At 40.3% G+C, this 23707-nt stretch overlaps 1 protein-coding gene across 1 annotated transcript in view; it reads left to right on the top strand.

The window, feature by feature from the left end:
• The first annotated feature begins 224 nt into the window (after nucleotides 1-224).
• The window catches only part of mob2b (MOB kinase activator 2b), a 54519-nt gene continuing 31036 nt past the window's right edge, over nucleotides 225-23707 (top strand). The window contains exon 1 of the mRNA XM_084125188.1: nucleotides 225-707. Within this exon, the coding sequence (XP_083981314.1) occupies nucleotides 691-707 (17 nt within the window). The 5' untranslated portion in view covers nucleotides 225-690. The remainder of the gene's footprint in view (nucleotides 708-23707) is intronic.

Below are 23707 nucleotides of genomic sequence, written 5' to 3'. Positions count from 1 at the left end.
GTATTGCGCATGGTTAGTTCAATAACTAATGTTAACCAATGGACCTTATTGTAAAGTGGCACCGTTGTATTTGTTTGGTGTCGTCCTCCAGACCATTTTACAGCTAATATATATATATATATATATGAAAAAACATAAAAACACCGCTTAAGTGCGTCTTGCGTACGTTACGTCTGCGTGTAGTCCTCCACTTCAAGAGAAAACTACATATCCCAGCATGCATCAGTGAAGAGACAACATCCCGGGAGAGAGGGGGTCGGCAATCGAACCTGTGTTTACTTCCGGATTTCCTGTATATGGCAGAGCTTGAAAACAGCCACTCCAGTTGCCCTACAAGCTCAGCAAGAGCCCCGTGCCCCGATCCGAGCCCGTCTCCGGTGAAGCGCGGTGCCCCGGCGACTCGGTGCCCGGAGAGAGAGAGCCCTACACCGGCACAGACGCGGAGAGATTAGCGCGGCTTTACACGACCATTCACGGCAGAAACTCTCCTCTGCCACCCTTCGCCAAACGTCAAAGTCAATGCGGTCCTTGATCAGCGCGCTGGAGCTCATCCGCGTCTCACTAACGCGCTTTCGCTCGGAACACACAGATTAAACCCGCAGAACGCAGATCCACACGGCGAGCTCGCGTTACCGGGGAACAGGACGAGGAGCACGGCAGCTCTAGCTGGATTTATCCCGTTCAGGCATCATGGAGTGGTTAATGGGGTGAGTGTGTTTTCAGATCATTGTCCCGATTGACCTGGTGCTCCTGCATCACAGCTAAAGGTATATTCGAGGAATGTTTAGCTAACGTTCCCTATGACGTTATTTCTGAACGTTCGAAGCGTTTCAATGACGTTCGAACTCGAGCTGGACGTTTCGAACGTTCAGAGAACATTCAAAAGTAACATTTTGCAAGATGTTTGAAGAATGACACAATGCATGTTTCATTAACGTTCCATCTCCAACATCTTCAAACACTATTTGAATGTATCAAATCAACGAACATAGAACAAGATGAATATGCAGCATTCCATGGATGATGTGTAAATGATGTTTCTGTGCAAACGTTTTGAGAACATTATTAAAAACCAGATCATTTTGAACGAACGTTACTGTAGGAACGTTTGTTCATAACTTTGAGAGAACCTCGCCAGCTCTGAGAACGTTCTCTGTTAGCGGGGACGGCGACTGACTAAGTCAAGTGTTTTGTGCAAATTGTCTCCAGAAATGTCATGTTTGCACAGTTGCAGGCTCGTGTTTCCCGGAGGCTGTTAGTGCTTTGAACTGATCGCGTGCGTGATTCTGTCATATGACGCGCCTGCTATCATCATCATCATCATCATCTTCGTCATCATCATCATCATCATCTTCGTCATCATCATCTTCGTCATCATCATCAGGGCTTGTCAGTCTTTTAGATTCCACAATATGATCATCCTCGTCGTGTGACTGTGACAGACCCCCATCCTAAGATTTTAAATGCATATATCTTTTATAAACGCCCTATTTAAACTGGAAAATTAATATTATAAATCTAAAATTAGTTTATATTAAGTTACATTATATTTTTACTCATTATAGTAATGCATTGCTAAATGTATTTTTTTATTTGTTAATTTAATTGTAATATATTTTTTATAATGAATCTAAAGTTTGATTAATTACTGATTTTTATTTTAGTCACATTCATTTATTCATTTTAATCTAATTTATTTGTTTGCTTATTTATTTTAATCTTATCATTCTTCTTATTTTTTTTTTACAGTTTTTCCACTAACCTGTCATAGTTTTTAGAGTGTTTAGTATCAAGACACATATTAATAGTGTAATAGACTAGTATCCTTTTTGATTTCACTTGTAATCATTGCCTACTAATATGCAATTATGTCTTGGTTATTAGTATTTCAATAGTTTATTAGAAACTAGAACCTAGTGAGACACAAGTATCCATCCCAATAAATGCGTAACATCTGTTATTTTGCTATAGTTACACTTGCTTTTGGAATTTATATTGTGTCTTTAACTCTTGTGCAACATTTAAATTATGCAAAAAAACTTGCTTGTAATTTACTGTTGTAATTCCATCCCTAAACCCTAATCAAACCATGAAACCTGTCCCTAACCTGACCCGATCCCAGCTCAATAACAGCACGCAATAGTTAAAGACGCCTAGGATTATTGATTTATTTAATGATATCTAGTGATAAGGTAGAATGACTATTATATATTGAATAATTATAAGTTACTACTTTCTAAGCTGCGCAAAAAACGACGAGTGTGATTGTTGATGTCTTGCAGCTCCAGTGAGATTTATCCCTAAAGTGCACGATGATCTTTCAGAGTTGTTTGCACAAATCAGCTTGACAAATTTGTATTTTGTGACCATAATTTGCGTACTTCTAGGTGTCATACAAGTTGTTGCCAAAAAAACAGCGTGGTCTGACTGTGCTATTAATAAAAGCGGTTGAGTTCTGACGTCCGCTTCCTGAAAAGAGGCGACTCGACATGCCTTTAAAACATGTTCAGGCTTTATAGCATTCACAGTGATTATGACACAATAATGGCTCGCAGTGCAAGCATGAACTGATCGCAGCTTCATCATCATCATCATCATCATCATCATTAGCATTAGCATGCTAGAAAAAGCATCCAATGCAATCAGTTGGATATGGATGTTCAGCATTGCTGAACGTATGAGAATGTTGCATTCATGATTGTGCTTGTTTTTGACCTTTAAACCCGTCCTGCATGATCCTAACCGTCGCCTGCAGAGTTCCTGTGGAGGTGTCACATGACCAGGGCTCGTTTCCCTCTCTGCGCTGACCTTACAACACCGGGAAAAAGAGCTTGCCGTTGATTTGAGCAGTTTTTGCAGTGCATTGGTCTCTGATGGACTGAGTCTTAAAACTCATTGTCATTGAAATAATGCTGTGGTCCAAGTTACAGAACACAGTCAGCAATGGGTTTGCACGATGTTTCTTGATTCGGCTTTTGTGATTCTCACTTCTAGCACTTGCATGGTTTCAGGTCTCCTTGGCCAGCCCTGATCTAGAGGGATTTTGATTGGACCGAAATCTTTACAGTGCAAGATGAGTCAGTTGTCCTGTTAGTAGGGATGCACGTTATATCGGTATCGGCTGATATATGATAATTTTTAATGTTATCATTTTGAGTTTTGTTTTTGTAATCAGCCTCTAAAAATGTATTATAATTTGGGTTTAGATTTATTCGCCGATATATCGGTCATCGGCTTTCAAATATAAAGAATTATCGGTTATCGGTATCGGCCAAAATGTTCATATTGGTGCATCTCTACATGCAAGTAAAGGGCTTTAAATAAATCTGTTAATATTTGTCTTACTTCAAAGTTTGTGTTTCTCAGGCCACCAAAATGCTGATTTTGTTTAAATGAACGGCCAGAACGCATTACAAGTTTTCTGTTCCTGAGAACGGTGTTGTGTAAGCGCCCCCTAAGTTAATAACAAACTTAGGCTGCTTGCGCAGGACAATGACTTTCTTCTAGATCTGCTGTAAAGCCAAAACAATCATTGTTGCATTAATATCCCGTTGTCGCTGTAAAGCTGCTTTGAAACGACTTGACTGTGGCGACTTACGACCTCACAGCTAAGAGGAATTGACTAAAACGGGCATTAAAGGTGCAGTGTGTAATTTCTAGCCGCATCTAGTGGTGAGGTTGTGAACTGCACCCAGCAGAAGAGTTACAGTGGCCGACAGGAAGTGATGTCGTCGTCTGAGACAGCAGAGAGTAGCCAGTTAATCAATGAGGTTTCTTTACAAAGATAAATTAAGAAATTAGGTTTACTTAATTATTCAGTAAATCGAAATGCGAATATTATTGTCACTTGTGTCAGTGTTTTATTCGCTGGCTTTAGCTCGCTTCTTATCATGAAGAACAACATAGTGACGAAACGCGTTTGTCCGTTCAGGGCCACCGTAGAAACATGTCGATGTAAGGAGACCCGCGGTGTGTGTAGAGAGAAATGCCTCATTCTAAGCTAATAAAAACATAACGGTTCATTAAGTAAGCTCTTTATACACCACTGAAAACATCGTTATGTATATGATATTGCATTTCTGTCAACAGATCCTCCTAAATATTACACACTGCACCTTTAAGGTTTGGTGTGTGTTTGTGCATTGCACCGATGTGTTCCTGGGCTTTGGCGGGCAGTACCGATGCGCTGACATGATATTGTATTTCCTCGAGTCCTCCTGTCTCGTAGTGCTGAGCACGTTGTGTTTGAGCGAATCTGGTATGCAACCCGTAGACAGTTTTACACTCTTGCATCATCATTTGAAGTGTGACCGATAATGTCTGTTACTGTACGTGTCTTGTGGCTTTTTCGTTTACTGTATGTCTCCAGACGTCCAACTGTGAAAACCTTCAAAAGGGTGTGTTTTCACAGTGTGTTTATAGTGGTCAGCTGTCAAATGGTGACTAGTGAAGTGCTACTAATCCTCTCTTTATGAACCAAATTAGCTCATATTGTAATGTAGACATGCATTTTCTGTACAGATGCTCTGAAACAATATTGTGAAAAGCGCTACACACACAAAGGTTACACTTTATTTTTGTCATTGTTACAGTATAATTATATATTTAAGTGCTGAGTAATATTAAGCAACTACATGTACTTACTATAGGGTTAGGGTAGGATAAGGATTTGGTTGCATGTAATTATGCATAAATTACTGTTATTACTATGGTACATGTAACATATGTAACAAGGACACTGTAAAATAAAGTGGGTTACACTTTATTTTTAAGGTGTCATTGTTACAGTGTAATTATATATTTAAGTACTGAGTAATATACATGTACTTACTATAGGGTTAGGGTAGGATTAGGGTTTGGTTGAGGGTTAGTTGCATGTAATTATGCATAATTTACTCTTATTACTATGGTAAGTACATGTAACATATGTAACAAGGACACTGTAAAATAAAGTGTTACCCAAAAAATGTGAATTGAAAAAAATAAATAAAGAAATCAAATTACAGCATTCAGTATGCAAATCTGTAAGCTGTACTTTCACAACACTGTGGAAGTTGCTGTTGTTTTCCCTCTAAAACCTTGCAAATAGCATTATGGCAACAGCTTTCCCAGCTGTAATACAGAAATAACTCCAAAGTTCATGTTTCCTGGTTTAGCATGGATATCCAGGATCGTAGCGTGAGCTCGTGGAGCCCTGACGTGTCTGATATATGTGGTCTCGCTGGAGGTTGAGGAGCAGGAGAGCGGCCTGGTTCTGGCTCAGGTTATGGACCGTCTATCAGTTGTTCAGCGTCTCTACTGTAAGGGTGTGACTCTCGAACACAGGTTTGGGCAGTTCAGCGCTCCTCAAGAAGAATGTGTGTGTCGGATGAAGAGCAGATGTGGTAATCCTGATGCTTGTCTGACACCACGTTTTTAAAGATGATGGCATTAAGATAAACAGACTGAGCGTCATCAGTTGTGTCTGAGATTCTCAACTGGTTTGGTTTCAGGATTGAGTAGTGGGAACCCAACACAGTATATTTGTGCTTATTAATATTTTAGAAATATAGATTTGTTGTTTAGTAATGTGGATAGTTTTCCCCTATTAGACATGCAACCCATTTTTGACTCACCAATTGAGAGCCGCTGATTATTTGTTACCGGAGACGCCAGTATTGGGGGCTCGTCCGGGATGTGAAACCGAAATGAGACTTGTACCTCCAAACCAAAATCACATTCACGTATTTCACTTGCTGTCAGGGTTCAAATCTTAATTGCATGATCTTAAAGGGTTTAAATTTAAAATTAAAATGATCCCATAATTTACTACCCCCTCCTGCCATCATAGGTCTATATGACTTTTCTTCTTTCAGCTGAACACAATCGGAGTTATATTATAAAAATATCCTGGCTCTTCCGAGCTTTATAATGGGAGTGAATGGGATTTTGAAGCCCAAAAAAGTGCATCCATCATTATAACCGTAATCCATACAACTCCAGGGGTTAATAAAGGCTGAAGACATGCATTTTTGTAAGAAAAATATCCATATTTATAACTTTATAAACTGTAATCACTGGCTTCCAGGAACAGGCATACGCGAGTCGGGTTCTGGAAGAGTGACCTCTGACCCGATGCATGACCTCTGACCCTACACATGACATATTGACGAATGCGGAAGCGCAGAGGTTCGAGCAAAACAAAACAATGGTCACGAATTAGACTTCTAAAACGAGCTTTTTTAAACAGAAATGTGGGAGGAGCTTCAGTTTTGTTTGAACCGTGTCATGCAATATCCTACGTCAGAAGTCATGCGTCGGGTCAGAGGTCATTCGTCGGGTCAGAGGTCATGCGTTGGGTCAGAGGTCTCTCTTCAGCCGGTGTGGTGAAGTATTCGGTAACTCTGAAGTGATGGGTCCGGGCTGAGGACCCAATTAGTATGCCAGTAGTATGCCTGATCTAAATCTGTTCTCACGATACGGTAAGGCAGTATCAGTGCAGTAATATCAGGTAAAGCTCATAGCACCATCATCGGATAACGTTAGCTGTATGCTATGCTACTATCTAAGCTAACTAAAAAACACACTAACAACGAGAAATGTTTAATTTCACAATCTATAGCTTCGGTTAAATACTAGTATATGAAACGTATAATTTAAAATACATTAAATGCATTAATGACTCGTTATAACGTAGTACAAACGTCTTCTATAATAAAGTGATTTTGTATGATTTGTAACCAGGCACTAAAGCGATTACCCATAAAACGTGCTTTGAACCAATCGGATTGCTTGGGTCCTCAGCCCGGACCCATCACTTCAGAGTTACCGAATACTTCACCACACCGGAACTAGACTCACGGACGTCCGTTACCGGAAGCCAGTGATTATAGTTTATAAAGTCATAAATATGGATAATATAACTAACCTTTTAAATGTTATTGCTAGAAATGATGCATAAACTCAGACAGGCTGTGTGTGTGGCCTTCAGAAAAGCCTTCTGCACGAACAGATACTGTATGATCTCTGTATGAAGACATGCTTCCAGTTGACCCTGATAGAAACTAGGCTTGATGTTCTGCAGTTTGGGAGTGTGTAATTCCCAGCACAGCGCTCTCGTCTCCTGTCCCACAACTCTGAGCGCTTGAATAATTGGGCTTTTGGAGGTAGCATTAGTTGAGAGCGAGACAGACTGAAGGAATATGTGTGTGTGTTCATGTGGATCAGATCTGTTGTCTGTTCTGCTCTGATGCTGGTGTGTGTAAGTGTGATGGGCATTAGTTGACAGTTTCTTCCACTATCTGGAAACACAAAGAGCTGTGCGGTTCCCATGAGCTTCTCCAGAGGAGCAGCGAGCCGAACATGACAGACCCGACGAGTCCTGCGGCTGTAAACACGCCTGGCGTGAATGTATAATGTTGTCTAACAAGTTTGCTTTATCTTTACCTTTTGCAGTAGTAGATGGTGATGCACCAATTATTATTATTTTTTTTTACCAAAATCACAGAAACTGAAATTCAAGTGTTCAGTTAGAAGACTGAGACTGAGACGCTGAGACTGAGACGCTGAGACTGAGACGCTGAGACTGAGACGCTGAGACTGAGACGCTGAGACTGAGACGCTGAGACACTGAGACGCTGAGACACTGAGACGCTGAGACGCTGAGACACTGAGACACTGAGACACTGAGACACTGAGACTGAGACACTGAGACTGAGACACTGAGACTGAGACACTGAGACTGAGACACTGAGACTGAGAGACTGAGACTGAGAGACGCTGAGAGGCTGAGACGCTGAGATGCTGAGACGCTGAGAGACTGAGACGCTGAGAGACTGAGAGACTGATGCTGAGACTGAGAGACTGAGAGACTGACGCTGACGCTGAGAGGCTGAGACGCTGAGAGACTGAGACGCTGAGAGGCTGAGAGACTGAGACGCTGAGAGGCTGAGACGCTGAGAGACTGAGACGCTGAGAGATTGAGACGCTGAGAGACTGAGAGACTGAGACACTGAGAGACTGAGAGACTGAGACACTGAGAGACTGAGACGCTGAGAGGCTGAGACACTGAGAGACTGAGACGCTGAGACGCTGAGAGACTGAGACGCTGAGAGACTGAGACGCTGAGACTGAGACACTGAGAGGCTGAGACACTGAGAGACTGAGACACTGAGACGCTGAGAGATTGAGACGCTGAGAGACTGAGAGACTGAGAGACTGAGACACTGAGACACTGAGACACTGAGAGACTGAGACACTGAGAGGCTGAGACACTGAGAGACTGAGACACTGAGACGCTGAGAGACTGAGACGCTGAGACTGAGACGCTGAGACTGAGACGCTGAGACTGAGACGCTGAGACTGAGACGCTGAGACTGAGACGCTGACACTGAGACGCTGAGACTGAGACGCTGACACTGAGACGCTGACGCTGAGACTGAGACGCTGAGACTGAGACGCTGACGCTGACGCTGAGACTGAGACGCTGAGACTGAGACGCTGACGCTGAGACTGAGACGCTGAGACTGAGACGCTGACGCTGAGACTGAGACGCTGAGACTGAGACGCTGACGCTGAGACTGAGACGCTGAGACTGAGACGCTGACACTGAGACGCTGACACTGAGACGCTGACACTGAGACAGATGCTGTTCAGGGTGTCGTGTTCTCAGGCAATACATTAAAGGCCCCCTGAAATCATAATTCAAGTTTTGTAGCTTTGATGAATATGAATATGTTAGCCTTAAGGTTATGAATGAGCTGGTGTGCTCCAAAACAATGACAACATTCGCATTTAGGAGATATAAGCATTCAAAACTTAGTCTCTCACTTCTATTAAAATGGATCAGGGATTTTTATGACTCCGGCTTCTCATCACATCTTCTGTCCAATCAAATCTCTAGAATCTGAAGCTCCGCCCCCTATGCTATAAACACCACCAGGCCGACGCGAGGATTGTCACGTCACAGAGCAGAATGTGTTGGAGAAGTGTTCGGTTGCTCAAACGCTCGAGTTTTAGTCCCTTTTCCAGCTGTTGGTTAAGAATGAAATGAATGAATCCTCTACTATTGAATCCATCGTTTCATCAGCACTCGGATTCGCTTCCATGGTGCTGTCAAGTGCAACTTGCAGTCTGAGGGAAACTAAACGCTATTGGCTATTTGAAAAGGGGGAGGATCCATTCAATATGTCCCACCCTCAGCTTCCTGTTTCAGTGGAAATACGTCAATGCATTATTCCAAGGCATTTCACTGGGCTTTTAATTAACTTTATTAGTAAAGTCCTTCGCAACGATATATCAGCTGAACAAGTTTTACATATTGCTGTCATAGTAGTCAGAGTGTACTTGTTAAATATTACAAAAAAAAAAAGTATTTTTACCCTTTCGGTGGAATATTTTTGGTGTCTGAAATCACTAGTTGAGACTGACATGCATTATTGAAGCCCTTGCATATTTATAATTGAAGTAAACATTACTTCATTTTTCATGTAGTTATTTAAGTGAACCATAAGCACACTGCAATTGCATAAAATGTCTGTGACCCAAGTTGGAGTTTTGCAGATTTATTTAGGCTTTTATTCACATATGAACATGATCAATGCGCGTACATAGAGCACATCAAATATGGTCAAGGAAAGCTCAAATCTGATTGGCTGATGCACAAGAACAAACCTTATTGGTTTAAGCACGTTTGAGCGTCTGTGACCCGAGTTGGCGTTCTGAAGCGTCTCTCTGAGCTGATCTGCTGTTTATGGGTGTGAAGGCGTGATAAACATGTAGTGGTGTTACCTCAGTAATGGCTTTGTAAAAGGTCTGTATCGAATGAACTGAAAGTGAAACTTTTCCTCGTTCATCCTCCTGAGTGTGTTTGATGAACGCGCTGACGGGACGAGTGTGCTGTAAATGCTTCACTTCCTCTTCCTGCTGGAGAGAGTGTGTGTGAGTGTGTGAGTGTGTGTGTGAGTGTGTGCTGTGGCTGTCGGAGGTTGTGGTGAAGTGTCAGGTGTGGGTACGCTCCACTTCTCTCTTTTAGCATGTTATTTTCAGAAGTAGTTTTGCAGAGTTCGAGTCTTTGTCCTTGTGCTGTGGGTTTCTAGAGATGCAAATTAAATTGTAAATTCATTTTGTCATCATTGTAACTCGCCTTCATGTCATTCCAAACCTGTGCGACCGATAGGGGTGTGACACTAGTGTCAGTACTACATTAAACTACTATATAAAGGTAATGTTGAATATAATGTATAATAATACAATTGGGGAATATATTAATGCCAAATGTCTGACGTTACCAGTAAAATTTTATTTTAAATATATCCAGTCAGTGACCGAGATCAAGCATGTTTGTCTCAAATAATTCTGTAATATTGTTAATATTGTTACTCTCAATATTGTTATTCTGGTGTCTCTATTGTTCATTGGGTTTCAGCACCAAGTCCAAGACTATTCATTTACACACACAATGTAATATCAAATTTAGCATTTTAACGAACAGTACATTTTTAGTTTTTGTAAACAAAACCATATATTGACCTGACAATGACTGACCAATTTAAAATTGGTAAAAGTTTTAACTTTTAAAATTCTCTAAAATCTTTGGCTGAACGATCACTTCAAGAACCAAATGCTCTCTCTCTCTCTCTCTCTCTCTCTCTCTCTCTCTCTCTCTCTCTCTCTCTCTCTCTCTCTCTCTCTCTCTCTCTCTCTCTCTCTCTCTCTCTCTCTCTCTCTCTCTCTCTCTCTCTCTCTCTCTCTCTCTCTGTGTGTGTTGCATGCTGGGAGCGAGTGAACGGAGTTTGGCGTGGGTGAGAGGTGTTGTTGATCTGGAGTTTTTTTTGTTGTTGTTGTTTTTTTTTTGTTTTGTTTTTTTCTTCTTTTCTTTTCTTGATTCTAGTTAAGTGGTAGGATTTTTTGGGCTGACTTCGGTCAGCGAGTGGGGAAATGGGGACAAATGCGGGTGATTTCTCGCAACTGACTATCAGACACGGTTGCAAATGTATGCCTGATGCGTCTGTGTCAGTAGAGGATTGCCTAGTGGCCGTGAGTGCTGCAGTCGGCGGCGTGAACATCAGATCAGCCTCTCGCATGAACAAGGCGATAGTCATTTTTTTGAGTCAAAGCCAAATGGTTAATGATTTAATTGAGAGCGGATTAACAATAAATGAAATGTTTGTGCCCGTTTTGCCTCTGTCGAGCCCATCAAAGAAGGTTGTTTTGTCAAACGTACCTCCATTTGTTAAAAATGAGAAGCTAGAGGAAATACTATTGCGATATGGCAAATTAGTGAGTCCCATTAAGATGATCACGCTTGGATGTAAAAATCCCCAACTTAAGCATGTAATGTCTTTTCGGCGCCAGGTTTTTATGATTTTGAATTCTCAGAGCGATCCTTTGAACTTGTCGGCAAAACTAACCATCGAAGGGAAGGATTATACTATTTTCATTAGTTCTGAGTCCATGAAGTGCTTCATTTGTGGCGATTTCGGACATGTTCGACAGACTTGCCCGAATCGTAATAGGAATAATGGCGTTAATGAGGTTTTGGCTGATAATATTGTTGATGGTAGGGCGCGAGGCTCTGACGTTGCGGACGCTGCGCCGTTACTACATCCACAAGCCGACGCGGAGTCAGCGCCGAGTGGCTCGCTCGAGGAGCATGGGGAAAGATCCCTGTCGGCTAACTCCAGCAATAGTGCCGTGGAGATAGCTGAGGTTGCCCAGGCAGCTGATGTTATGCCCGTAGTCACACAGTCAGAGTTGAGTTCGGATCAGATAAATGCAAAAGACGCGCATGAGACCGACTCACTCGAGGATAAACAACAACAACAAACACAACCTGAAGTAAGTGAGGTTAAAATAAGCAATGATGAGTTAATCGATCAGAGTCAAGGAGATAATGTTTCACAAGAAGTGGATTTCGATAAGGACGATGAGGAACTATATGAAAGTGACGTAATGGACTTGGAGAATACTTCTGAAGGTAGGACTAAACTCTACTCATTACAACAGATAAACACCTTCCTTGACAATACAAAGGGGCTTCGCAAGCCCAGTATTGAGTCGTACTTTCCAGATTTAAAACTTTTCCTGGTATCTTGTACTGTGGCGATGCGGAAGGCAACCTTTGATGAGCTAGACAGACCAAAACGGTACCGCCTTAAGAAGCTCCTGAGTAATGTAAGAAGTATACTGCACTTACCAGGCAAAAGGTGATATGGCTATCATGCATTTTTTTTGGTATCTTCTCTTCTTTCTCTTCATGGCATCCTTGAGATTTGGTACTTTAAATATCAATGGTTGTCGTGATGCTATTAAAAGGTTTAGTCTTTTTGACTATATTATGATAAAGAGGGCTAGTATAGTTTTTCTGCAAGAAACTCATACGGACTCAAATAATCAAGTACAATGGTTGAGTGAATGGAAGGGGCAAGCGATTTTAAGTCATGGTTCTAGTGTTAGCGCAGGTGTTGCAATTCTCTTTGGGCCGGAGTATAAGGAGCATCCTGTGAGTGTTTTTGAATTGGTTCCTGGTCGAATGTTGCGTGTGGACGTAACGATTCATGGACTTAATTTTTCGCTATTTAATGTGTACGCCCCAAATGTGGGTTCAGAGCGAACTCTCTTCTTTAAAAAACTGAAGACTGCTTTAAGTGATGTTTTGCAGGATAGAATGGTTGTCCTGGCTGGGGATTTTAATTGTACCATAAATCATATTATAGATAGGAACCATGAAGAACCACATAAGCAGTCGTCAGAAGAACTTAAAACCTTGATAACTTATCATTGTCTTGTAGATGTTTGGAGAGAAGCTTTCCCTCAGACTAAACAATATACTTGGTTGAAAGTAAACTCTAACATGATATCCGGAGCCAGACTTGATAGAATATATGTGCAGAAAAGTGTTAGGGGTAATTTTTTTAATAGTTGTATTATTCCCACTGCTTTATCTGATCATCAGTATATGGCTGTTGAAGTTTCTACCACACAGAGCACTCTTAAGCACTCACTCTGGAAGTTTAATAGTAGATTGTTGCAAGATCACAACTTTGTGCACTCTTTCACCTTTTTTTGGGAGACTTGGAGAGAGAGTAAAATGCTATATAAGTCCCTAAGTCAATGGTGGGATATTGGCAAAACACAAATTAAACTTTTTTGTCAGAACTATATTGCCTATAATAAAAGCATCCTGGAAAGTACATTGAAACAGCTTGAACAAGACATTCTTTACACTGACGATAAAGCGGACGGTGTGGACACTGCTGGAATCCTTGAACGGAATACATTTCTCTTACGGAATCTTTTAGAAGAAAGGGCCCAAGAGACACTTGTTCGAGCAAGGTTTACCACCTTTAATAGTATGGATGCTTCGACATCATCCTTTTTTAGTCTGGAGAAAAAGACTGTAAATAGGAAGATTCTATGTCATTTGAAACTTCCAGGAGGAGGAAAAGTGACTGACGATCGTGGAATCATGTCCTATGCTTCATCTTTTTACGAGGATCTTTATAAGGCTGAAACCTGTGATGATGAACTAGCTGACATTCTTCTTCAAGATTTACCTCAACTTGCAGAAGAGGAGAAATCTAGACTTGATCAGGCTTTGACATTTGATGAATTGACTCTAGCTGTTCAGGAACTCTCTTCAGGTAAAGTTCCAGGATTGGATGGACTGAATGCTGAATTTTACAAAACATTTTGGTCTGTGATCGGAAAGGACCTGTTTGCTGTCTTCCTGGAGTGTCTGGAAAGAGGCACGTTACCTGTGAGCCTTCGGAGGGCCGTGATAACTTTACTGCCTAAGAAGGGTGACCTTGGAGACATCAAAAATTGGCGCCCTGTGTCATTGCTAGGAGTTGACTACAAGATACTTTCCAAAGCTTTGACTAATAGACTTAAATTGTGTATATCTTCAGTGATTCATGCAGACCAATCTTATTGCATTCCGAATCGATCCATTTTTGATAATCTTTTTTTGGTTCGAGACTTGATTTCCTTTGCTAAAGTGCATAAACTTGATGTAGGCTTGGTTTCTCTGGACCAAGAGAAAGCCTTTGATCGAGTTGATCACGGCTTTCTTTTTAAATGTCTTAATGCTTTTGGTTTTGGTTCATCATTTATTTCTTATGTTAAGCTGCTGTATACAGATGTTTATAGCATATTAAAAATAAATGGCACCCTTTTGAGGCCATTTTTGGTTGGCAGAGGTATCCGACAAGGGTGTGGCCTCTCAGGTATTTTATATGCTATTGTTATCGAACCACTTTTGGCAGTTCTGAGACGTCAGTTAAGTGGGATTTCTACAATGTGTCCTTATAGTACAGATTTGGTAACAGCTAAACTAAGTGCATATGCCGATGATGTTACAGTGGTAATAAGGTCAGATGAAGATGTTAAGAAATTGGTTGAATCTTTGGATGTCTATCAAAGAGCATCTTCCTCAAAAATAAATTGGCAAAAGAGTGTTTCCTTTTTGCTGGGCAAATGGGAGAATGGAGGTCCTCCAGTACTTCCTCAGCTCTGCTCTTGGAGCTTGGAAGGTTTCAAAGTACTTGGGGTTTTTATGGGGGTTGACAAATATATGGAGAATAATTGGGAAGGTATATTTGATAAAGTGTCTGGCCGTCTACAAAGGTGGAGGTGGATTCTCCCTAATTTGTCCTATAGGGGTAGAGTACTCATAATCAATAACTTGGCTGCATCTATGCTGTGGCATCGTTTAAATGTACTTGATCCACCAAAATGTCTATTGCAACGTTTGCAGAAGATTTTTGTTGATTTTTTTTGGGACGGTCATCACTGGCTTCCCCCTGCAGTTCTCTATTTGCCAGTTACTGAAGGAGGTCAAGGGTTAATTGATGTGACCGCTAAAGTTAAAGCTATGAGGCTAAAAGTTGCTCAGACTTTGCTTTATTCTACAACACCATGGGTGTCATTTGGCCTGGCTTTGCTCAGAACTTTTGGCGGCTTTTTCCTTGATAGACAATTGTTTTTGATGTCTTTGCATAGTAGGAATCTTATAGGCCTATCTGATGTAAGATTCTATGTGACAGTTTTAAATTCCTGGACTGTTTTTAAGGAATCTGGACGAGAAAATGACCATTTTGGCCTGAATGAGCCACTGTTTTATAACTCTTTTCTTGGTGGCAATGTTTGCGCGTCTAATATCATTGTTAAATCATTCATAGACAAAGGTTTGACCACAGTTGCTCATCTGATTGATATTGTTTCCAGAAAATGGAGACCAGCAGCCGAAATTTGTGAACAGGTGGGATTCAGGTCTGTGAGAATGGTGGAACATTTCATAAACAATCTGAAAGCTGCTTTTCCCTCCCAATTCCTCCACTTTGTAAATTGTTTCCTGTCTGGTGATTCGATGCAATGCTCTTTCCCGAAGTTATTTGTGTCTCCAAGGGTTTGTACAGAGGATGACCAAGAGGGGAAGTTATTGAAATTTAAGGGGCTACAGGAGCTTGATTTTCAAGCTGTTGGAAAAAGAGAGTTTTACCAGATATGTGTAAAGACTGATTATTTTGGGAATATTAATCAGAGATGTGATACAAAATGGAGGGAATACTTTATGGACTCTGATGATCTTGTTCCCTCTTGGAGGCTCTTGTATAAAGGTCCCCTTCCGAAACGATCTGGGGATTTACAGTGGAGAATATTGCACTGTGTGTTACCTACCAATAGCTTTGTTTCTAAGTTTAATACGGCTGTTGTAACTTTCTGTAATTTTTGTACTAATCCAGAGACTGTGTTCCATGTTTTTGTTGAATGTCCAAGGCTAGTGCCACTGTTTACCTTATTGGAAAGAATACTTGGAAGCCTAGGTTTTTGTTTTAACAATACATTCTTTATTTATGGATGCAAGTATTCAAAAACGCACAGAGAACAGTGTACTTTAGCAAATTTTGCAGTTGGACAAGCTAAACTAGCCATTTGGAAGACTTGCAGAATGGCTGCTGAAGGGAGAAATATGAGTGCGCTGAAAATGTTTACTGCCTTGGTTGAATCAAGAATCAGATTGGAATATAAATTCTATCAAATTACAAAAAATGTATTTGAATTTGAGTCTAAATGGTGTGTGAATGGTGCTTTATTGTCAATATGTGAAGATGAAACTATAGTTTTTAATTGGTCATGTTTAATGGTCAATTTCAATTTTTATTTATTTTTTTTTTTTTTTCTTATTTAGGTTTCTATTTTTATTTTGGGATCGTTTTCCGCATGTGTATATTGTAACAGTATGTCTGCAAGGGTGAAATGTATGATATTTTAGTGTTTTAGTACGTTTTAATAAAGAGTTGTAAAGTCAAAAGTCTCTCTCTCTCTCTCTCTCTCTCTCTCTCTCTCTCTCTCTCTCTCTCTGCGTGAGGTCAGGGTTGTGTTGGGGAACACGTGTGTGTGTGAGGATGAGGAGAAACACACTCCCTTCAGGCCCAGGCGCTTTTTATAGATCATCCCGCCGGTTAAGCAGAGACGAGAGAGTTTAAAGGAGGATGTTGGAGATGTTTGCATCACTCTCCTCAGGATCACACGCTGCACGCGAAGAGCTTGTTGTTGTGCCTCAGACCGGAAGCTGCTATGTTTAGACCAGGCCTCATGTGTTTCGATTAGGCTCTTAGACTGTCACGCGTGCTCTGAAGTGAAGTTAACACGCGTGATTAGTCCAAATCGAGCCCGAATCGTGATATGTCTTAGTGCGTTATCAAAATGCAAAGGCTGCGATTTAATTAATTAAGGGTAAATCTGCTCTGAGTTTGTCACTTTAATGTGCATTTATTATTAAGATTATTTTATAGCCATAATGATATATAATCACTAAATGTTGGCCACATTGTTCAGCCCTACAAAGGAGCACAGCAAACTTGGAAATAAATTGCAATTTGATTTTTTTTCTTTTTTTTTTTTCTTTTTTTTCTTTCAAATCATCAATCCTATATTTCATCTATATCTCGTAGGGGTGTAACAATATATTATGTCACGATATATCACAATACAAAAATGCAACGGTATGTATCGTGGATATTGACAATATGTATTGTGTATAGTTCACCCAAAATGAAAATTACTGTGCCTTTCCCACCCATATTTTTGTCCCGTTGGATTTGCCAACCTTCTCCAGTCTATCTTTATAAGCAAACTTTATGGTGAGTTCAGAAAACCACTTTCAAACCAAACAAAGGACATGAAATGTGTGACAAACAGGTCCATATAAAAGCAAAGCGCTGGCGTAAAGTGTGTGTGTTCTCGCCGTTCTCTTCCTCTCACGTGTGTTTCAGTTCCTGATGGCCTACATCGCATCTCAAACACAGCAAGGGTTTGCTTTCTTGCTTTCATCTCTTCCTCTTCCTCCATTTGTTACTTTTGCTTTTCTCATCCTTGCGTTGATGTTTGCAAAACGTCTGGAATGGCTTACATCACCTTTTTTGGTTTTGCATACTTAAATGCAGTGAAGAAAATGCAAATGAGGCGTGAGAGAGCGAGAGGGATTCCTGTTGAAGCTTGTGTTTTCCTTGTATGGAGCAGGAATGAGCTTTAATGGATTATGTTGAGTTTTATCAGACGTCCCGCAGGCTTTCCCTATACCTCACAGATCAATGTGTGTGTGTGTGTGTGTGTGTGTGAGAGAGAGATCTGAATCTACATCACTGAACTATTTGAAGTGCTGCAGCTCCAGTTGTGCAACATTGTTCATGTTAGATTCCTACAAACCTGCAAACGTGCTGCAGTAGGTCTAAAAAAATATTAAATTTATTTGAATTACAAATTTAAAAAATTGGTTTGAGTGAATGATTCAATGACTCACTCATAAAGTTACTGGATGAATCAGCGTTTTTTTTAAAGTTGTGGTTGATTATGATTTGACTTTTCTAACTTTAGTTAGTGTGTAATGTTGCTTTTTGATCATAAACAACATCTGCAAAGTTACGACGCTCAAAGTTCAAAGCAAAGGGAGATATTTGCTTTTAAAGAAATCGCTTTTTAAGGACTACAACAAACGGCTGGTAGAGACTACACAACATTCCACCCAGGTTAGTGACATCACCAACCCTAGAATTTACATAAACCCCGCCCCCTGAACACAATTTATAGATTATCAAGACAGAATATGCTAATCAATGACTAGAACATAACTACACATCAGCTACATAAATTAATCAAATAAACATTCAGAAATGTCCTGTTGCTTCTACATGTTGTCTCTTCTTCTCGAGTCTCTCCATCATTGTCTGACTCCGGTTTGAACATAAAAGACTAAAAGTTTTTGAAATGTTCAGTGTGTGTCTGTGTGAGGAAAAAGGACACAAGCTCTTGAAGCTCCGCCCCCTGTGCTGGGAGCAGCAGCTCATTTGCATTTAAAGGAACAGACACAAAACGGTGCGTTTTTGCTCACCCTCAATTTTAACATGCTATATAAAAATATCTGTGGGGTATTTTGAGCTAAAACTTCACACACACACTCTGGGAACATCAGAGACGATAAAAAAAAGAAAAGAAAAAAAGATTAATAGTCGCTTAGTGGTGAAACAATGTTATCAATTCAGTCGTTATTTGAAGCGTCCAAAAGTGATTTACTCTATTTTAATCGCTACCGTAGACATCAGCTTTTATGTCGGATATATAAACTTTTATCCCAGTACTTCTGTGATTGATTTGAATGATTGTAACACAGATTCTCTCTCTGGGTCAGCGGCAGCACAGACCTGAATGTTCGCTGTGATTGTTCTTGTCGAACGTTTAATAGACATAACCGAATTGCTGTAATTTCTGAATAAGATCACGTGGCTGTTTGAATTGAGATCGCGATCTTTAAACGATTAATCATGCAGCTCTAATACAAAGTGGGATTTGTTCTTGTAGTTCTTGTTCTTGTAGCTCCCTCCTACTTCCACTCGCTCCTACGAGTCTACATCCCTACCAGAAGCCTACGATCGGTCAACGAGCGACGTCTCGTGGTTCCAAAACAGAAAGCCACAAAATCACTTTCCAGAACATTCTCATTCACAGTTCCCTGCTGGTGGAACGCTCTCGCCACCCTCATCCGGAATGCAGAATCCCTGACAACATTCAAAAGACAGCTGAAAACCCATCTCTTCCGTGAGCACTTAACCGCATAAAAAGAAAAAAAAAACCTAACCCTTTTCCTTTAATCCTCGCTTATCGGGCTTATGCTACTCTGAGCAATGCCTGAACTTCATATTTTGAGCACTTCTTGCGTTGTTCTTGCCTCTTCACGATGACTCGCTTAATTTAGTCCTAATTTGTGAGTCGCTTTGGACAAAAGCGTCTGCTAAATGACTAAATGTAAATGTAGTTGGTGTCTAAAGGTCCTTGCACACTGAAAATGTCACATTTTAGAAAATAAATACGACCTGTCAATCATGTTTACACACTGCCTACGAAACTTTCGTCCGTTATGAAAAAATTTGGATCGTGTTTGATTTTCTGCGTTTTCCGTAGCAAGCCTTTTGGAGAGGTGTTTTGACAATTCAGAGCCACCGAATGACGAATACAAAAAAAACGCACAACAATTTCAGACTGTGTGAGCTTTCGGCCGTGTGTCCACTAATGTGTTTTTAGCCAGCTGAAAATGCTAGCGCTCTGCTAAACGCCTAGCTGTGGGCGCTTGAGAGCGTTTTGGCAGCGCTGCATTTTTTTCAGTTGAGACGCTTTGCTTGTTATGATACGGAATATCCACGAAAGTGTTACTAGTATCTCATTTCACTCATATTTTGTTTCTGTGTTGATTCTATATTAAAATGTCGATACAATGTAACATTTTCTCTGGCTCTTGTTTTAAATTATTTTGTTCCGTTATTATTGCTTGTTGTTGTCATTTGTTGACGTTGTACAAGTAGAATGTGGTGGTTGGTCGGTGTGGTATTAGTCCCGCCTCTCCTCCATTGTGATTGGACGGTTGGGTAAAAAGTGACAGCGTACGCTCGTTACGCTCATGCCGTTTAAAAAAACGTGGCGCTCCCATTGAAAACAATTGGAAAAATATGCCAGCCGTGTGAAAAACGCTTTGGTGGACACACACCCTCTTTGGATAAAAGTGTCAACTGTATGTCAGAGTAGCTGTACAGATCAATCTCGGCGTACTGTATGTAATTTGTACCAAATGACCTTGAAGGTCAAGATTTAATGGATGTCGTCTACCCGTGACCACAACACACTCTCTTCCAGCCGTACTCGCGCTCAGGCACTCGGTCTGCAGTGAGATTAGCGCTGCTGTGTGTAAAGGACAGGGGAGCTTGTGAAAGTTGTTGACCTGTAGTAGCCTTCTCACAGTCAGATTGCACTGAATAATCTCCTGTAAAATCACCTCTGAGCTGTTCAGGGATCAGCCGTTTCTCAGGCCAAGAGGATGCACTGTCCTATAGCACTTCTTTCACGAGTCGTGATCTATTTTGCGTGAGTTTTTGGTCTTGATTTAAACATTTAAATGCATATACAATGTTTTTGTTAGGACAGAGAGCTGGTGTTTGTCATGCCTCATTTTTAGCTTGTACAGATATCTGGTACTGCGATTTGTTTGCTTACCAAAGATAGCAACCTGACATCAGTGGAAATCTATTATTTAGGTCTCAGAAGGGTTTGCTTAACTTTCCCAAGCACAGCAATGATGCTGGAAAGACAAAAAATGAGTTTTTGATGAACTAATAGCTCATTCAGTAGCTGTTTTATATTATATTAGTAGTTATATATAAGATTTAAGATATAAGATATAAGAACTTTTTGAGCTTTCTGATGCTTGGAAGCTTCACCTAAAAATGAAAATTGTCATTTAATTATAGTTACTCACGCTCAAGTTGTTCCAGATCCATTAGACTTTTGTTTATCTTATAGTAGAGCTCATCAGATATGGGAAACAGACGCTCAAACGTGCTTAAACCAACAATGTTTGTTCTTGTGCATCAGCCAGTCAGATTTGAGCTTTCCTTGACCATATTTGATGTGCTCTATGTACGCGCATTGATCATGTTCATATGTGAATAAAAGCCTAAATAAATCTGCAAAACTCCAACTTGGGTCACAGACATTTTATGCAATTGCAGTGTGCTTATGGTTCACTTAAATAACTACATGAAAAATGAAGTAATGTTTACCTTAATTATAAATATGCAAGGGCTTCAATAATGCATGTCAGTCTCAACTAGTGATTTCAGACACCAAAAATATTCCACCGAAAAGGTAAAAATATATATTTTGGTTTTGGCAAGATTTTTAACAAGTACACTCAACAGATAAACACCTGAGCAGTGTAAATCTAAATAAATAAATCTGTGATCATATCGGCTCAGAATACTTGGATTAAACCGCTCAATTCATATTACTTTTATGTCTTGGGGAACATTTTGAAGTGTCAAAGTTTTTCTGTAATGGACTGAAATTGCTCAGATGGGGACAATAAAGCTTGTGAATTTGAATTTATTTGAATTTAAAGCTCACTTAACCTTGCTCTGGATCATTGCACATCGCTGCGGTGTCTTGATCTGTCTGACACCAGTTTCATTAGGTTGTACCTTTATGCAAACGTGCATCGGATCATCACCTGACTCGCTTTGCTCTAGTCTCAGTCTCGGTGGAGGCCGGGCGGTCTCTGATTTCTCAGCAGGTGCTGTAGGTGCAGCGTTGCATAATGCTGGTCTTCTGCCGTTCATGTACATTTTAAGTGCCTTGTCCTTAATCACCATCTACGTTAGGACTGCATGATACTGAAGAAAAGTGCGATAACTCATTAAATAATGCGATACGATAATGCTTAAAGTGTGTAAAATAAACTTTAATTATCTTTTCAAATAGATTTAAAATGATATAACCTACACATGTTTTTCACAATCTTTTTGCAGCAGTGTTTTACTGTAGCAGAAGAAGTGTTATTTTAGCATCAGTGTAAACCACGAGGTTCAGGGTTTCAGGTTTATTTAACAACCGAAACTGAATAGCCTAATCAAATGTAAAAATAAAACACTGCTTAGTTTTCACTGTATGAATTAAAGGTCCCGTTCTTCGTGATCCCATGTTTCAAACTTTATTTAGTGTGTAATGTTGTTGTTAGAGTATAAATAATATCTGTAAAATTATAAAGCTCAAAGTTCAATGCCAAGCGAGATATTTTATTTAACAGAAGTCGCCTACAGCGAACGGCCCGTTTGGACTACATCCCTCTACTTCCTTCTTTAATGACGTCACTAGAGCCGTTTTGTGACTAACCTCCGCCCACAGGAATGCTCCCTCAACTCTACCGAAATTCGTTTATGTACTTGCGCACTTCTTATAACTTACTGTGTTTACTCAGCTCTTATGGTGATTTTCTGAAGTAAAACTGACGCTTCATCTTTTGTGTGATGTACAATAAACTTTATTAAACTCATCAGTATATGTTTGATCATCATTCGGACAGCAGACTTGTAGGCTATTAATAAATAATGGATACATACAAGCAGATGACAAATACGTTATAATAACCGTAATTAAACTACTAAACTATACCTGTTCCATCTCTATACAGCACTCTGACTCTGTAGGCATTATTATCCGACTCGAAATTAGGGATGGGCATGATTAATCAACGATCGATAATTGATCGTTAAGAATTTCGTCGATCACGTTTATTTGTTATCGATTAAACTAATGCAGGTTGCGTTGCGTAGTGTGAGTCTTGAAGCAATGGAATTAATTTTAGCGCGGAGGTATACCTGTGCATCCCGGCAACGTCAGTCCCCTCAGAGCGGGTGTTTTCGGCGGCTGGACTGGCTGTCACCAGGTTGCGGTCGCGTCTGATCCCAGATCATGTCAACATGCTTATCTTTCTCAACAGAAATCAGTAGACTGGTGCAGAAGTTCTATGGGAACTTCGTGCGTTTTCTCAGATCGGATAGCTATCTGATTTATCAAAACGATTCCATTTACACCTGGTCACATAAATGTGTTTTTGCAAAACGGATATAAATCCGATCTTGAATTCCCGCGCTATATGCATATTTAAATTGTTGCACGTCACCGAAAGCAACTGATATGAGCTGCATTTTATTGATCATCAGCGAAAATTTCTAAATCAAAGACCGCAACAAGATGCGGCAACAGCCCTGGTAAGATCATTTCGGTTCTTTACTTTTAATGAAGATGATTGTGGTTTGATGAATGACTTTCACTTTGATTTGCGATAGTTTGCACGTTGGCTTGATGAATAGATGCTCATCTGTGGTGATGCGTGTTGAAGTAGCGTCGTCATATCTGGCTATAACATGACATATAGGCTAGCCTATAACACGCTCTCACGCGTTTATTTCTTAGCATTTTTGGGATAAGTCAAATTTACATATGTGGTTTCAACAACCAGATGCATTTACTCTTGTCCAGTTTCGTCTGGAATGCGTCTCAGATCTCCTCCTGAAGTGGTTTGAGCGATCGGGTTTAAATCCGTCTCGAATGTGTTTCGGAGGGCATTTACATTTGGTCTTTTCACGATCGGATAGCTATCCGATCACAAAAAACGGATGAAGTGGCCATGGTACTCTGTTTAAGAACGCCGGCTCGCAGCTGCAGGTTCCGCTGTTTTAGAGCACCGCAGGGCATAACTTCAAGTCTACCGAACGTCCAGTTTCACTGCCACAAGTTGATCTTCTTGTAATAAAGATCTCATCGAGGACAAACAAACTGTATTTTTGTATTTTCATTGCATTTTTAATTTATAAAAAGTTAAAGAAATAATGAATTTCAA

The sequence above is a fragment of the Abramis brama genome, assembly GCF_963993115.1.
Source record: "Abramis brama genome assembly, chromosome: 9".
Classification (NCBI taxonomy): Eukaryota; Metazoa; Chordata; class Actinopteri; order Cypriniformes; family Leuciscidae; genus Abramis; species Abramis brama.
Note: the sequence above shows the minus strand (reverse complement) of the source record. Positions and strands in the feature narration are given on the sequence as shown.